Genomic DNA, 18,322 nt, shown 5'->3' with positions numbered 1-18,322 from the left:
GTGTCTTTCTTCTCTTCCACCTCAAGCCTAAAGCAAATCTGTCAGCGCTGTACCTGCCACCATTCTTCATGTCCATGCTGCATACCTGCCAACCTGGTGACTTGGAAATTTGTAAAACCAGCGGTCCGGGAGGGGGGGGGGAGGGGGGGGGGGCAGCGCACTAATTACAAGTTTAAAAGGATTAACGTTCTGTGCCAAGCGTTCTCACGTTTTCGCAACCATAAGTGAAATTCGCAAGTCTTGAAGAGTAATGAGCAAAAAGGCAGGAGGAGCAAATTCTGTCGTGTACGATTTTACAAACACTCGATACAATATTGTCGCGGCTTCGCGTCATTGCACTGCAAAGCACCTACCGCGGTCATGCCACAGGTCGTCGTAGTGCATTGGTCGCGGCAGTCATACGAAGAGCGACGCGAACACGGAGGTCCTAACCGGCCCCCAAACGCCGCGCTCTAAACAGGCTGGTCGAGGTGGAAGCGAATTCCGGGCATGGATGCGTAGCCCAACCCCGAGAAGGTGACAAAGTTGCAGCTTCTGCTGATGACGATAACAAGAGTACGTATTGCCCTTTCGTGGCGGCGCAAGGTGGCACAGTGTCGTTTTAATGGATATTCCCTTTTTTTCGAAAATCAAAATATTATCCGTAAAATTTCGGGCAAGATTCGTAAAATCGTAACACTGGTCGAAATTCGCTTATTTTACAAAAAATTCGGAAGAGTGGGCAGGTATGATGCTGTCCATCATGAAAATACACTCTACGGTAGAGCCGCCTACAATGCCTGCCGATGCAAATTACGATGTAGCCAACATGTTCCTGTCTGCTTGTCTATAAACAACGTGACTCTCTCCGTCACGTTGCCCTGCAAACTTGCACCACAAGTGCAAGTCATTGTTTGAGTGAATAAAGGGACTCCCTTATCACCACAGCAAATAAGCAACAAGGTCATGTGACGTACACCCTGAACAGGAGGGACGTTCGAACCAGAACGGTACTTTGAGCGAAAGCAAGGCCCCTTCTGGTAATGGTGGCACCCAGGCTCTTCCAGATGTCATTACCGACAGCTTTAAGTAAAAATGAGGTACGCGTATGAAGGACGCACTGCTTGCTGCAGTGGTGTTCATCTTGCGCACCTGAACTATGGGTAGGCCACTCAGGGTGCACAGCTAATCTTGAATACTGTGGACACGACACATGCTGTGGGAAACAACTATGCCTTGCCCAACAGAGCAGTCGCAGCAGTACTACTGGAGCACCATTAGCTAGTGACGCTGTGTTCAAATGGCGGGGGCCCCATAAGAACTTGCAGGCTCATCTTTGAACAGAGCTCCAGGTCCCCAATTTATCATTATCTCAGTTGCCACTTCTGAGAATGAGGACATCACGTAAACACGTGCTGATAAATGATCTTCTGCCTAAGCGTTAATGTGTTTGAAGTTTAGATGCTCGCAGCGATGAAATGTTTGCACATGGCCATTAAATTTTTCCAACACTAAAATTGAAGAATGGCTGATCACCACGGAGAGGGCATACATCGAAGTCGCATATGGTTGGTGTGCAGCTTGCAACACAAAAAAAATTTCGGGCCACCTCCATGAACCTGAATTCTGGGTAGGTGCGAAGCATGCAGTGTATAAGTGTATTCTTGGCTCCTTGGCATTTTTGCCAACGGAGATGAAACCGTCGGGGGGTAAAGGTATACAGCTTGGCTGTAAAAGTCTCTTGCCTTTGAAGCATGAAGCTTTTTAGCACGAGGTGTAAACAGGTGTTCCGGTGTTTTTTTTAGTACATGTTACGTTCTAGCGCGAGGCGTAAACAAGTTTCCCAGTGTTTTAGTACCGTGACTACAAGTGACGATGCTTACGGCGACGACACTGGATGCTGACAGGCCCAGCCCCTAAGGGGCTTCACCCCTAAAATGATATGCAGGGTTAGTGGCGCAATTCAATTGGTCCCTACCACAAAGCCGAAAATTTTAGGAAACAAGGCAAAGCCGTGCCCCATCTCCCTGCGCCAGTGCCATCAGTGTATTTGTGAGAAACAAGTTACCCCCCTGGCACACTCCATCAAAAGCCTGCTGCACATCAAAAACAAGGAGAGTTTGGTTGCAACTTCCAATGCTTCTGATTCAGTGGACAGCATTGGTAGAGTGGGGGGGGGCCCTGAAGTGCTCCAGTGATGTCTGTATTTTGAAGTATTGCAAATGCTGCAAGATGCGGGAGACAGTATTTGTCCTGGAGGTTCCTCGCTGCTTTTTCGTTGAAAGACAAATTACAGTAAGACCTAACAGCTGTGCAGAACTGGCATAGCGGGAATACCTAAATATAAAATCTACGCAAGAGGGGAACCCCCTATTAGAACTATTCAGAAGAGCAGGAAGTTCCAAGCACCTGAGTGCACCATTAGGTCCTGAAGACAAAACAATGAGGGCCCTGTTGATTTCTGAAAACCGCGTTCAGGTCCCTGTCAACAGTGCCAGTAAGGTTGGGATCCTGTTGATCGCATCAGTGGGTTTAAGATCTTACTGATCGTGCCAGCGAAGTTATGGATTCTGTGGACATTTGCCAGCAAAGTTTGTGTTTGGACCTCTTGTCATTGTTGCCAACAACAAAAAAGAAGCCTCGAAGGTCCCTTGCTACTTCTGGTGGCGGTAAACTTGTGAAGCAGGTAAAATTTTAGTCAATTTATCAAAAACTTTCGCATCAGCAGTGTGATGCAAAATTAACAAAAAGTGGTCAGAACTCTCCATCGAAACCGTTCAGTGGGGCCAAATGTACATAGCCCCCCGGGTAGACGAGAATCGGCCTCAAGGAGTCAGACGGCTCAGATTTTGTTAGTGTTCAGGTTCTGAAATGTAATCCAATCACTGCTGACGAACGGCGTGATTGGTAACATTTCAAAATACATCCCCACACCAGAGATGTTCCAGTTAGTTTGATAAACCCAAAACCTTCTCCTCAGGAAAAGAGGTGAAAAACAGGATTAAAGGAACCTGTTGCCAGCACCACGGAGCCATGAGAAATGGCCGCAGCTCGCCCCCAAAGTCACGCTTTTACCCAGGAAGTCAAGGTATGAAAGCAATGTCTCATTTTTTTTTCATTACAAACGTGAAAACAAATAATACAAGACTCTTCACAGATGCATATTTAAGTTTCTCGTTGGTGTCCCATGCACATTGGGTGAGAATTCCCCCCTTCCATCAACTCACACTCAGACGCCCACGCTTCCACAATGGCAACACCGTGCCAGAGTCAAAATCTAAAGCAACGCATATTTTCTCCTTTTCCTCAAACGGCGAGCTACACTCTAAATCTTAATTCGCAATATGTTCAGAACTAGAAGATACCCCACTGCAGTCCGCAGTCGAATGTTTGGCATTTCCGAAACAAACACCGACGCAGTGATGGCAATTTCACTTCTCTCTGCAGGTGAAAGAGGGACAGACGGCGGAGATGAAAAATAGATGAAGAGAGAGATAAGAAAGAGACGGAAAGGGCAAAACACATAAAAGAGACGCACTGCCCCAGAGAGTGGCCCTGAGGCAGACTACATTTTGGAGAGCTGTTTTTGAAGTTGAACATCTTGCACCATGCACTGTAGATGGGGAGAGATAGAGAAAGAAAGCTCCTACAAAACGCTGCCCCATGGACAGAGGTCTGACACGGTGGTGCACATCTTTGAACAAGGAATTGCCAGAAAAACGGTATGCATAATAAATGGCGAGCCGGCATTCCCACCAAAAATCGAGTGCACTCCTACAGCACTGAGATGACTAGAGACCGGAACTTTAGGCAAAATGCCTATTTTCACCTTGAGCCCGTATCAAGCCCATTTGACACACCATAAGCATGAACTAAGGGAAAGGGAGCATTTTAAGCAACACTTTATTGTACCTATAAGTGCCCATTTTGACCATCTATATGAGCTCTTTAGCACCTATTTCGACTATATTGGCCTATATAGGCATTTTAGCGTCTAAAAATGTCTTTTTTCATGTAAATGTATCTGTTTCTTTTGTTTGTTTTTTCGAGTCAATGTTTTCCTAGAACTGTTCTTGCTTCAGGAGGCCGCAAATCCTCGGGCCGTGCCAAACCCGCCGAGAAACGCAAACTGTGCTCGAGCTACTGCCACCTCAGCCTCGCCGCATTGGTGGAGCCCCTAGAGGCCCATGTGACACCGCAGCCAACCTCACCGACGTCACCCCTGTCCTCACGAGCTGTTTTGTTCTATGTCCTTCTGGCATGCTGTGTTCGCGAACCAATGGCGAAAACTTTTTCCCGCGTGCCCTATCCATTGCTAACTCAAGGAAAAACAAGCAAAGAAGAAATTTAAAGGAGCCATGAAGAGAAAACACAAGTTTGGTTCATTCAAAAGATTGTCTCGTTAGAATTTTACTGACACCACTTTTAACGTAAACTTCGCTCAAATAAGCTACATAATTAGGAAAAACGGGAATGGTCATGCGACCCACCAGCTCATTTCCCGCAACAGAACCTATGATGTCACATGAGCTAAGCTCTGCGATTGGCGGAGGCTGGCAGAAGCAGACGCAAATTAGGTAGAGCTTACAAACTAGACGAACGAGCGATTTGCACTTAAATTTAGGGCACATTCTTTACAAAGCAATAAGAATGATGGGACAAACAGTGGAAGTTACAAAAGCACATGTAAACATAGAAGTACTGATGCGTTCTGCTGTTCGTACTGCGCACAGCATGCTTGGTTTAGCTGCACAGCACTACGGGGCTGGGGTTGTCTCAGATGACACTGGCCGATTGACGCAAGCAACGGTGTCTTACGTGACCCCATTTGTCGAGCGAGCACTGTTTCAGGGAACGAATATTTTCTCCCAGAACAAAAACAAGCCAGGTTTAAATGCGGGCAAAAACAAACCAAACGCTTGCCACGGTATGGTGGCGCCATCTAGGTTACGGAACGTAAAGAAACGCGGGAACAAACCAACACCGCTGTACAGGGTGGAGACAACCTTTGAACGGTCCCGTGCCGCCGCAATTGGGCCAACGGGCTCAACGCGTTATTCTTTTCGTTTCCCACGAGACCTAGCAACGCGAAACAGACAATATGATTCAAACTTCTTCAGTAAACCGCGTTGCGGCGATAATTTTAGCGCGGTTTTGACACAATGACTTGCTTCGGCGGCGAGCGAGCAACCGAAAATGGCGGCGCCAGTGTATACGTGTCTCTACCCTGTACGGCGGATGCGTGAATGAAGGTACTCTAGGCTGCAGAGTGGTCGGTTCCTGTGATGTCACTTGGGACCACGAAAACGCACGATTGAGCGGGAAAATCAAAATTTTAACCTAAATGGTTTAATTTCTCAGTGAATAAAGCACCGTTTGTATCCGGACAAGCGCTGGGGGCACTATAAAACACGAAATCTTTCGAATAAAACCAACTTGCATTTTCTCTTCATGGCTCCTTTAACGGGTCACAGCCGCACACCAGCCACACAAGATCAAAGACGCCTCTTAGGTGAAAACCACCTGCAAATCTGACACGCCAAATTTTTAAGGTGATGCCACGAACACGTGCACACTCATCCACCAATCCCGGGTACACCGCCGGCCGACAGGATGCAGCACGTGTACGACGAAGGAACTAGAAACGGAGCTCATAGGAATGAGCATCGCGGCACTTCTCCCATACTGTAGTCGTGACAGCTATCATTTTCCCTGCCGAGTAACTTTCACGGGCATTTGGAAACATAGCAATAAGGGAATCTGTTCCGAAGAACCTAGCGTGCTGCCTAATATTAATCGACTGTATATAGTGCATAGTTACCAAATGGTGTTATTCCCGCAGCTTCTATAGTCATGTGCTTCTGCAGAACATAATAGCTCAGTAATTTGTATGGAATAATCGCACTTCCATGGGCTTCTTCGGTGTTGTTGAGAGCGGAGGAGCCCGTTCTTTCACCGAGGTGCAGTTGTGTCGTAAATCAGCAGTTACCGATTGTGCCTCTCCCACCAGAGCCTGTTGTTACCCCTTAAAAAACTTGGCTAAGGGCAGAAAACTACAACAAAAACGCTCGCCGATGGTATTAACAGCTCTGCAGCCGACAAAAACGTCATAGCCCAAATTATTTACACCACGCTACACTTGAACATGACTTGGCACATTTAGGCGCTTATTTCACACTCTTAGCAAAAGGCATTTCCACACCTGAAAGCTTGGGCGCCACTCTGACGAAGAATGCCGAGCTTATTTCGAAGGTCCAGGACCGATCCACCACCATCCCTGGAGGACCGGTAGCTGATAGAGCCATTCCTGTCTGAGATTCTCCCATCCTGTCTGATGTAAGATTCCTGGATTCCCTGTGCTAAAAGTACTGGTGAATGTTCTGAGCACCAAACATTCTGATATTACAGATGGAATCAGGTCATGGAGCGTCCCGAAGTACAAGCATACTCCCGCAACCTCTGTTGATGTTGACAGTTGTTTTTTCACATAGAATTATCGACTCATAAGAGACAACTTCAAGCACCAAATCATTGAGATGGGTCGGGTTTGTCATGGCTTTTAAAAAAGCCTTTCTTTTGGTGTCAAATCACCCTGCATTTCACGCACATCTGTTAATATAGCAACTCTTGTGTGCGGATGATTTTTCACGAAGAAAATAAAATCACTTTCCCACAGTACAAAAGTTGTCCGCTGTTTTTACTGCACGGCAAACATGTTTTCTAATATACACTACTGAAGTAAATGCTAATACATCCCGTATCTGCCTAAACGACAGTACTTGGTGCGTATATTTGCCTAAATGGCACTCTCCAGTGCCTATTATAGCCGCCTAAAACCCTGATTTTTCTTGCCTAAAGTTCCGGTCTTCGGTGATGACGCCCGCGGAGGGAGTGATTACGCCACCATGGAAACAGGCTTCTTACAACATACTACAGACAGCATGATTCTCCCAAACACAGATGGTTTGATCTTTGGACTACAGTGTTGAATGGAAGATGCCAACCTTGTGGGTTCGCATCTGAAGTGACATTGTCATACCTCTGTTTTTGTTTGCGTTGCCTAAACTGGCTCAAACAAACACACTTTTCATCATTTATCCAGTTCATAAAGCAATATTTAATTGATGAAGCCCGAAAGACGGAAAAATACCACACGACGTTTGCAGCGGCTGCAACAATTTCAATTGGTCTGAATTCCAAGTTTGGAATTCAAACCAGTTTCGGTTTCGTTCTGTGAAACAACACTGTTGGCATCTGACGTTATCGTTGGTTGGGCATTCTCGATATCTCAGGAATCGGCATACCCTGCTTTGCAATGTTGTCCGCTGTAAGACGTGTCAGATAAACCTGCGACCGCCAGTTAGAATACATTCGTTAGGAGAGGGGTACACAGTGGCTGAATGCCCTCCACGTCATCGGAGACGCTCAACTGCGAGGCGCTTCACCCTCATCTTTCGAGCTCCCCTGGCGCGTCCCTATGTCGTAAGAGGCACGTCCACACCAGACCACGGGTCAGCTCATTCAGCACTGTGCCCGCAAGCAGTCGGTGCTTATGACAACACCACACCAAGGAACAATCGCCAGCGCATCAGTGTCAGTCTGCACGCATTCTGCCAGCTCGTCCATAGAGCAATGAAGGTTCAAGCGCAATACAGTGAATTCAGTATAGGAAACATTACCTAAGTACAAAATATTCAACACCCCCCCCCCCCAAAAAAAATAATAATAATAAGCCCCATCGGGGATTCGAAATTGCTAATTGCAAAACAATGCACCAAAACCACAGCGCTGTCAGAAACTAAAATATAAGGTATATAACGTATAATCTGTTGTTTTTTTTTTGTTTCAGCATTCCTAGCAGCTAAGATGACTACTACTTGAACAATGCTTGTGCTGTAAGTGTACCCCAAAATACTACAACTATCTTATCTCTAGTGACTAGTGCAATCAGCAAAAGCGATTGCAAATGTGTGGTGGTGCTACTGACCGTTGTGCTAGTTTACCCCGCGCAAAAAGTGCTTCCTGCACTGTTTTATGCTTTACAATAAAAGTTTCGGTCGATTTTAATTCCTTAGTAAACATGTTAGCTTTGCTGACTCTTCTCCCGCCTTTAATTGGCCTTAGATTTTTTCTACTAGCGTACCAGTCAGCGAAGCGCCACATGTGCATTTTTTGTGTGGAGCTACTTGGACTTAGAGCTTGAGACAGTCTACAAACTAACACACATTCTTCCAGGCACAAACATATTGTGGCTTAGTATGAATTAAGCGAACAAATTGCTGGCGACGACCCGCTGGCGGCCGGCCGACTAAACGCTGGGCCAGCTGATTCTGTCGGAGGGCCAGCAAGACACGCAGTAGTGCAGTCAAGACAAGCCATCTCGATCGAGCGTCATATGAAATGTCATAGTAAATTGGCACGGAGGATGCAGAGAGGAGGACAGCATTTAAAAATTGATTCTTCTACCGAAAAAAGTCGCGTAAACGCAACGAGAGCGGTTGAAACTTGGCCTAGGGACTCCAGACTACAATTTGCGCAAGTAATCCCGCAATGTTTACAAATCACTGCACTGTCCCTTTAATGCAATTGCAGAGACGAAACACAGTACCTCTAAAGCGGCAAAAGGCATGGTAGCTCAAAGGCGACTCGAAGACAGTAACTGCAGTGAGCACACTTTCAGAGACAACACCCATTGTCGCCCGGTGACATCAAAAGCCGCACGAAACGCAAGTAAGTGCCCAACAGGTCAATTCCCAAGGGGGAATACAAATATGCCTTCGCGCAAATCAAAGCAGCCACTCCATGCAGTCTGTGGCTCACCAGTAATGTGCAAGCACCAATATCACCCCAAAACACGGCATGCTACCATGTTTTCGTGCATATACGCCCTACCCTGACGTAGCCCGTATGATAATTTCAGTCAAAAGAGAGGGAGAGAAGAATGCTAAATTTTTTTTACCTTTTTGAAAGGGACTTTTGAGCGCTCACTGCCATCAGTTTGAACGATTCATACATGCACCGTAATAACTAGTAGCCAGACAACCATACACTTGTCGTAACTTTGCAAAAAATATTCAGGCATTTCAGAAATTGTTCTTTAGAAAGTGTCGATTCATTTACATTAAAACATGGTACTTTAAGAAAGTACCGAGATCGTCCATAATTTTTTCCACTCATCAATGCAGGTTCCACAATGTAAAACACCCTAGGAAGTGGATTATGGTCTCTTACGGGGCCTGCTTTTAGTAGGTCACCACTGTCTACCGAGTACCACGTTAGCAACGTGTTGATGGGACTGAAGCAGGTTGGAAACTCCGCTTTTGCGCAAAGAAATGCTGCGTGCAGAATGAAAAGCCCGCCATTTTCGTGCAACCCTAATGAGCGCAGAGGGACACATTAAACACGAAGTTGATGGTGTGATTTTTGAATGAGCTTATCAAGAAAGTTCACTATATTTCGCCAGGAGTGCGCCCAAAGAAGTAAACAACCTCCCTGGAAACAAACCAATGTATCCCACAGTGTATCAGTCAAACAGCTCCCATGACAATGTTCTCCTCACTGCCAGCGAGTTTCTGCTGGGTGAAATTGTGGTCAGAAAAAATTACTCACGATTACTATACTCCCTAATGCGAAATTCGTACGCAGCGCGAACTGCAGTCTTCTCGATCGCGGCACATAGCCACTGTGTCTCAGGAAGTGACAGCGTGATCAGCCGACACACGGTGCTGACACACGGCGCACTACTCTGCCATTATCTCGCAACGCGTCGCCACCACCGAAGCGGCCGAGCATGGTGTTGTAAATCGTGTTTGAACCTCCTGCGCAAATGTTACGTGGCTTGGATGAGCCACGCAACGAGGAGGACGCAATGCACATCCACTCATTGTTCAGCACTCACTCCTGAGTGCTGCAGTGCACTGAGGCAGCACTCACTTGTAGATTCTCTTGACGGCAGCGATGGTAAGCCTCTGCGTCAGCGGCACGAACTGCGTCTCAGGAAGTGAATGCACATCACTGCCGTAGCTTGACGGTACGTGCTGATATGGTGCCATCTCGCAGCGTGTCGCCACTGCCCAGCATGTTTCCCTGCCTCCCCCTCACGCTCTTGCCATGCGTCGTTGCCGAGAAGTGTCTCATGCGGGCTCAGCCTACTGCCCTCCCCCTCACACTTTCCTCCACCATTCTTTTTTTTTTTTTCTGTCTTCGTTCACTCGGTTACAACGCCAACATCGATGTCAAACCAAAGTAGCAGCCACCAAAGTGCTCTGCACTAAAATTTAAACACAAGCCTTATTTGCGCAGAAAGAAAGAAAACTTGAAGATCTGTTTACTCCCGACCATCACAAACCGCACACCTAGCACAATACCCCATTGCATGTATAAAACAAAATCTCTGCAGCCAGGGTTTGCTTTTCTGGAAAGCTGCAGCCCGGGGATATTCCAAGTCTTCCTTGGACGTGAAACGGTTTCGCGGCGTGGACAACAGTTAATGCAGTGCTAACAGAGCCTATTCCATCAAATTAGCTGAATGTATGCTAAGTTCGCTACCTGCACTACCGGAGATAAAAAAAGAAAAGGTTGCCCCAGCAGAGCAAGGGAGGATACGTGTGAAGGGAATTCTCGGGCTCACCGTTGATCTCCCTCATGGCCTTGATGAAGTCCTGGGGATCCTTGAAGCTGGCGAAACCGTAGCCCTTGCTCTTGTTGGTGCGCTTGTCGCGGATCACCTTGGCCTTGAGGAAGGAGGGGAACTTGCCAAACACCCTAATGAGGACCTCGTCCGTCACGTCGTTGCCCAGGTCACCACAGAAGATGCGGAAGTCGTCTGCACATACGCACAAGAGAAAATGAAGGTCACACACGACACATTTTTCGATCAACACATGATATGTACACGGAAAGCTCGTCATCTCATACGCCTGTAAGTTTTAACATTTGAAATAATTTAACAGGGGTGTAGCCAGCAATTTCTTTCGAGGCAGAACATACAAAACAGCGCCAAAAACGAATAATAAGAAAGAAGGGCACAGACGAGCGCTGTTTGTGCCCTTCTTTCTCAGTCCTCGTTTTTTGCGCTGTTTTGTATGTTCATAATGAACCAACTGGCCCCACTCGAGACGCTAATTCAGTTCGGGGGGGGCGACTAATGGGAAGGGAAAAGTTTTGCCAAAAAAAACACTAGCACTTGCTTACACATTGTCTGGGAAAAATTCCCCCCATCCCCGTCCCATCCCTCCGCTGCGTCCCTGAATTCAAACTCACCCCCTCCTGCCTGTTGTTTCAAACCAACATTCACTTCCACACTGATAATTCAAACTGCACATCACTATGCGGTCATACATCTTGAGGTACGCGGCTGTTGGCAGAGCTGCAGCCTCTTCAATATTTAATTTTTTTTACCAAAGAATGTTATGTACACTTGGTTCCAGCAAAAAAATATCTGTGTGCATATATGCATGCCACAAAATGCCTTCACCTCGACTTTCCTCTGCTCAATATAACTGTGTAGTGGCACAGTCACCAAAGCTAAAAGTCGAGCGTGATGTTGAGTTGGGCAGCTGCACAAGTTACTTACGAGTACCCGCCTATACCGCTAGTATTATATGCATTGTAAAGGACGGGATGCAGTCATGCGGTCATCATGTTCTGATTAATTCTTCCCAAGGAGGAATCAGTTCCAAATTATTTTCTAGGTACCAGCATTTACTGCATCGATGACTTTCGAGTTGGATTCTATTTGACCAATATTCGAACAAAGGAGAGATGAACAGAAATGGGCACTTTGGAATACTTAGCAAAACAAAACAAACTTCAACTTGAAAGATTCGTCTGCTACAACACAAAGTTTCTGATCTTAAAACTGATGTACTGTGCACACCATTACTCATTCAATGCAAACACGGCTGACAGGAAACGTCATGTAGCACTACCTGTGATAGTCGATTGCATCCATGGCAGAAATAAGCCGCACTTATGATTAGAAGCACGACACCGCAGTTCGATACAAATCCCCTTGCCAATGATAATACTGCCTCACGTTGTGATGTTTCTCAGCAACATAATAATGGTGACACGGTGTCATTATAATAAGCCCATCCATGGTGATGTGCAATTCAAATTATCAATTTAGGAACAAACTTTTTCATGAAATAACAGGCCTTAAAAAAAATGTGGGGTGGAGTGACTGGACGGGGTCAGAAGTTTCAAATTATCCACAATTCTGAATAAAGGAATTTTTACCCCATTCTTTCATTTCCTTTGTGCATAAGGGTCTTCTTTTTCTTGCCCATTCTTAAGATGAAAGTTGTCACAATACTTTGCAGGTTGCGAGCATTTTTGTCGTATGCAAATTCTACACAAGTGCCAGCCAACTGATTAGGACGCCAAGAAAACCAGCAAGTTGAATCTGCACCATCGATTACAGCTCACTCCATGCTAATCCAGGTAGCAATATTCTAAGTTATCGGGACACTAAGTTACTGCTACTGATCGCAACAACCAAACCAAGTATATGCACCCACCAGGGCGTTCATTTTCTGACACCCACGCGGCATAGCCTCACCTACCTGGCTCGACTAGCCAAATGGCTTCTTCTCACTCCTGAAGCCAAAATCAACAAAAAAGGGAACACTTTTTTCTCTCGTCCGTCTCGCATGACGCGTTCAAATAATTTCTGACAAATAAATCTCTTTGAGCTCCAAGTTTTTAAATAAATAAACAACTTTAGAAAATTTTTTACACTAACGCTGTAGTTTTTTTGTAGCCACACGCAACTTTTCAGCCAGCTCACGGGCCACGCCAAGGACAAGTGGAACGTCTTTACCCGGCTCACTCACCGACCCCTCCCCATCTGCATTTCCTCCCCTAAGAACTCAATCCTTCCCCCTAGCGAGCAATGGGAGGTCTTGCTGTTCAGCCCCGCCTTGAAGGATCATCTACGGCTGGTTACGAGGGGCCAGCTGGCGAAGGCAGCATATGGAATCCCGTGAAAAGCGAGCCACTCTCATCCAGCATGTTTTGCGCTGACATGCTCCGGATTAAAAGTTTTTCCGCCTCCCTCCTTGAAGCCTGGCTCGCCGAGACACTGGCAGCAGATTTCCCTCAAACCCGCCGTGGTGGCTTCGATTCCCAGCAGCGGCAGCCGCTTTTCTGATGGAGGCGAAAAGCAAAAACGCTTGTGTGTGCGAAATTTCGGCGCGCGTTAAAGATCCCCAGGTGGTCAAAATTAATCCGGAGCCCTCCACGATGGCGCACCTCATCGCCTGCGTTGCGTCGGCGCATCAAACCTCACAATCAGTCAATCAATCAGGTTTCCCTCTAGCATATATATTATGAAACTCTGTGCCACGTGGCACCCCTTTCCGCTCACCCGTGTCCCACTCATTGAGCGAGCTGTCCTCCCACGTCTGCTGTCCCGCCACGCGCAGCAGGCGCTTCTCCTTCCGCCGCTTCTTCCCTGCAGCCGGCCCTTCTTCAGCCGCCGAGGACTTGTCGGCCCCCTTCGCCGCCTTCTCCTGCGGCCGCTGCTTCTCCGACTTCTGGGACGACGAGGACTGCTTGGATGACGACTTGGGCTTGGTCTCTCTTGGGGTGTTCTCAGCGGCCGTCCCCGCCCCCACCGGCGGAGCCACGGGCACTGCAACAACCGCCGCGGCATTCTTTCTCAGCGGAGGCGCGGCGTACACGGCCGGTGCCGCAACGATGACATTAGGGCCGGGCTGCGGTGGCGGCGGCGGTGGGGCGGCGACCGGCACAGACAACTGCGGTGTGGCCACCACAAGGGTTGGGGGTTCTGGAGGGACGGGAAGTCGGGTTTGCACCGGCGCTGCGGCGGGGGTTGTGAGGAAGGAGGGCGGGGGCGGTGGGGGAACGAGGGGTCCGCCGATGAAAGGAGGCGGTGGTGCCATGGGGGCTCGGGGCAGTGGTGGCCGCAGGTGGCGCAGCTGGTGGGGGATGAACTGGATGTGCGGCGTGGGCCGGGGTGGAGGAAGTGGGGGGCCTGGAAGAGGAAAGAACGACATCTACAGAACTTGCTTGTGCGCTCCTGACCACGCTGCAAGAATACATATCGGTGGCGAAACAGCTTTTTGTGGCAGGCGCAGGCAAGTAACGAAATAATGTTGCCATCAAAACCAAGGCGCATTACGTAGCTTTGACCAGATTTAGGGGAAATACCCAAGGTGGAGTAAGTTTCGGCGAAGGAAAATTTGACATCCACCTCAATGCAGCCCTACGGCTACAAGGGAAAGCCGTAAAACTTTCACAGAAACTTCGCACGTGAAGAAAAATTCGTCCTGGCCCAGGATTCAAACCCGGAACCATCGCCGAACCTTCGCAGCAACTTACTCCACCTTGGGGATTTCTCCTAAATCTGGTCAATTAACACCTGTCCATCACTTCGAGTTGTTGCTTAATTTGCTCTCGCACTACAAACAACTAGCCTCCTGGTTAGCTCAGTTGGTAGAGCAACTGCTCCAGTTAAGCAGTGGTTCCAGGTTCGAACCCTGGACGAGGACAAATTTTTCTTCAACTGCGAAGTTTCTGTGAAAGCTGTACAGCTTCCCTTTGTAGCCGTACAGTGCATTGAGGTGGATGTCAAATTTTCCTTGCCATTATGTAGCTTTGTAGCTGTGACAGCGAGGAGACGGTAGCGGCACCTGATGTACAAATGATAGCGTCCCCAATTCCTTAAAGGGCTGTGCAGTGAAATGCCCCGCATCCACGCAGTTTGTTGTGCTGGCGACAGATGCCGCTAGCTGAACCGAGGCCTAATGCTTGCGAAATTATGTTACGGCACTAAGAAAGGTGCTTTTGACCGAGGTGACTGTGCAGTTACCAAAGAAGAGCCAAAGGGCCTCTCGTGCTCCCCTGTTGTTCAGTGTTCACATGAATTCCAGGGCGAAACTGGACTGGGTGCAATTTGGGCAATATGCTGAAACTTTCATGTCAGAGATTCACTGCCTTAAAGGGGCACTGACACAAAATTTTGAAGGCGAGATAACGTCGGAGATAGATTGGTGGGAACACATATACATCATCTGCAAAATATCAGCGGCGAATACAGCCTAGAACATATTTAAAATCAATTTTGAAGTGTGCGAAACGCAACCGAGCAGCCAGCAGAGGACCACGCGCAATTGTAAATAAACAACATCCAAACACGTCACGAGTTTGTGTTTGCCGCTTCCGCACTACCGGCGTTTTACGCGGGCTCGCCCGGCTCGCCGCTCCAATCGGAGGGCCGGAGGGCGGAGCTTCTGCTCTCGAGAACGAACGACCCGATCGTTGGCGGCGGAGGCGCCGTGATTTCGTCAGCTAATCGGGCAGCTGGCCGCGACCAAAGTTCTACAGCGATTCCAGGCACTCTGTTTCTATTACTGTTTATTACCATTGGATGAGAAAACGCGCCGGAGGCACGAAAAGCCCACTGAGCTAGCCGCACGGTCGCTGTGCAGGCGGCGGCCACGGCCGCGAAGTGGCGCAGGCCGGCGCAGGTAGCTCGAGTGATAGCTTGTTACCGCTGCACGAAATTGTCCCCAAGTCCCGACCATAGTGGCTTAAATGAGAAAGGAGTTAATGATGCGATTGCGGGTTGCATTAAAAATTGTCATCTGCACCGCTTACGAGAGCGGCACTCGAATATCCGCCGCAGTGCTGAGCCGAACACATCTGTAGGCGGACCTGTAGGCAGACCGGCCGGCTGCTCCCAGCGCGCGTCTTGCCACCCACCGCCTCGAGCGTCGCGCGTCGTTCTTTAGCCGCGGTAGCATTTGCACTCGCAGCGCCTGCGTCACATCCATGGTCGCTTTTTAATTAAGCGCCTCACGAGATCAGTACGTGGGGGCATTCGCAGAAACTGCCGTCGATGCGGATTCGACAGTGCTACGGCGGCTCTGCTCTGTGATATCCCTCCGACGGTCACGTGGTCAGCTTTGTTCACACAAAATCCACAAAATCCATCGTTTCGCGGCACTCGCTGAAACCGAAACTGCGACTGGCCGCATTTAAAATCCCTCTAATTAAACAACCGTCGCACGCTGAAGCAAATGAGGTTTCTACAGGTTATAAGTAGGTCACTAGCTACTTATCGCAACGAAAAAAACAAGATGCTAAATTTTTGTGTCAGTGCCCCTTTAAAGGTTGTGACGCTTAAAATCTCGTAGCAACGATATGCGTTGCTCGTTAAAGGGTAGCAGAAAGTGCTAGATTCTGTTCTTACTAAGTTTTGAACAGTACAGAGCTTCAATATTTTCATATTCCGACACCAAATATGGAGGATGCCTAATACATCCTAAGATTTGCTCCGGCAACAAACTGGTTAATTTAGAGTAGGCTTGGGTGTGTTGGTATTCCAAGCTGTATTTCACCCGCGCAAACAGACGAAGACTGAGGGGAGCCGACACTTTGTCATCTTGGGCTTTGCGCTTTGTGTCGTGTCATCTCTCCTCGACCTTCGTTTTTTGTCTTTTTGCGCAAGTGAAGTATAACCTGCATGGTTAAACCTCACTTAGTAAAAGTAAAAGTTTAACGGCATGGTTAACCTGACAAAAGCTGGCTAGCTGACAAACCAACGGGTGCAAAAGTGAAAAACCTTGGTGACTACACGCCTAGTAACGGGTGTGATGGGCGCACCTGCCAGCGGAAGCGGAGGTGGAGGTGGCGGCGCCAGTGAGGGGGGCCTCTGTAGAGGGGGCCCAGGAGGCAGCCTCGGAGCCAGTGGTGGGGCAACCAACGGGGGAGCAGGTGGAACCACCGCGACGACAGGTGGGCCCGCCGCCGGAACAGGGTGGCCCGGCTCGGGCATCAATATCTCCTGCTCGAAACTGAAGATCGGCGCCGAAATCAGCCCCGTTGTTTAGTCGGGAAAGTTAGGCGGAGGCTTCGAAAACAGCAAAACAAACACGAGCGGAAATTGCTAGAAGGAGAAGCCGTAGAAACATCTGCCACCAAATAAAGTGGCGAAAACCGCGGATTTAGAAATCAACCATCTGAGTGTTATTAACTGAGTTAACCAGGAGGTGCCGTACGGAAACACAATAATTAAATACGGCTACCGCACGAAAGTGACTAATAAGCGACGTGACAAACGAAGAAGAGTATTCCTTAAGAGGGAGTGTCTATTCTCCCGGCAACCGCGAGAATTAGCGTCAGAAATTTCTCACGGCAGAGTCGCGTCTCATTAAAAACGCTACCCCGACATTCTATGGGATAAATATTCCCTAAAAAGCTGCGTTTGTAGCTACCCTTGTAGCGCTGTGGTATAGTACTTTATTTTAAACGAGAAGGCTGTGGTTCGAGTCCGACATTGCGGTGCTTTTTTTTTTTTCAGAATTTTTCGGTCATCGTGATTTTATTAATGCTTTTTTTACTCTTGTTTTTACTATATCAAGAGATCGCCGCACAAGACTTCTAGATTGGGTCGAATTACGTTTAATACAGGTTGTGTTTCGTGTCGTTGGGCTGCGTTGGATTAGGTTTGTTGCAGTTAGGCTGGATTTGGGTAGGTTATGACGCGTTCGGTTAGGTTACGTTAGGTCACGTTGGGAAGTGATATTATTCAGGAAGTTTTAGCCCAGTGAGCTTTCATGGAAACCGCCATGAGAATTTCTCCGTGAGGGAATTCTCACGGCTGCCGTGAGATAAGACGCAGCCTTCTTAAGACGCGTCTCGCTAAGCTTAACCTCTCGAGTTTTCTTGCAAGGGAGCTGACGCGCAGTCAAACATGTTAGCTCAAGAAATTCACCTCATTACTTTCCTCACAGTAGAGCAAGTTTCAACCGGAACGAACGTAAACATTAAAACGGCGTTTCAAAAGGTGCGCCGTTTCGGCAGATGACATTGAAGGGTATTGATCTTTCTTGATCACTCCTAATTAAGCTATAAGTGTTGCTACGACAGGATAACGCGCCAGATCTGAGCAGTGCTGCATTTAGTCACGCGTTTTAATGTTACTGCGCTAACTGCAAATCGACGTTCGAAAAGTAAAAATTTTCACTCGGACTCACCGGCTCATTTCTTCCTCCATTTCTTTGCGTCTCTCTTCACTGATGCCAGCCATGACTGCTGTTTTGGTACCAAAGGAGTTTCCTGCTATTTAAGTATGTGAGAAAGAAAATACAGCCACTAATCAACGACTTTGCGCAACGTAAACACTTCTTGTCACTACGAGACGCGCATACGACAAGTTAACGCACTGGAAGCTGACATGACAGCGATGCGTGTGGCGATGCCGCCTGGCCGGTGTAAACACTCGTGCAAGAAGTGCGTTCTTTTTAATGCTAAAAATAGCTTAAAACAATCATTATTTTTGTTTTTATATGTTACAAAATGTTTCAATTTTTAT

At 47.8% G+C, this 18,322-nt stretch overlaps 1 protein-coding gene across 1 annotated transcript in view; it reads right to left on the bottom strand.

Annotated features, from left to right (window-relative positions):
- Positions 1–18,207, bottom strand: part of LOC144179303 (uncharacterized) — a 160,391-nt gene extending 142,184 nt beyond the window's left edge. Inside the window, exons 1-4 of the mRNA XM_077707600.1 lie at positions 17,985–18,207; positions 16,612–16,802; positions 13,349–13,978; positions 10,610–10,804 (exon numbers count right to left, since the gene is read on the bottom strand). Coding sequence (XP_077563726.1) covers positions 10,610–10,804; positions 13,349–13,978; positions 16,612–16,802; positions 17,985–18,037 — 1,069 coding nt within the window. The 5' untranslated portion in view covers positions 18,038–18,207. The remainder of the gene's footprint in view (positions 1–10,609; positions 10,805–13,348; positions 13,979–16,611; positions 16,803–17,984) is intronic.
- Positions 18,208–18,322: the final 115 nt, after the last annotated feature.

The sequence above is a fragment of the Haemaphysalis longicornis genome, unplaced genomic scaffold (assembly GCF_048455015.1).
Source record: "Haemaphysalis longicornis isolate Haplotype H1 unplaced genomic scaffold, Haemaphysalis longicornis Haplotype H1 scaffold_4, whole genome shotgun sequence".
NCBI classification, from domain to species: Eukaryota; Metazoa; Arthropoda; class Arachnida; order Ixodida; family Ixodidae; genus Haemaphysalis; species Haemaphysalis longicornis.
Note: the sequence above shows the minus strand (reverse complement) of the source record. Positions and strands in the feature narration are given on the sequence as shown.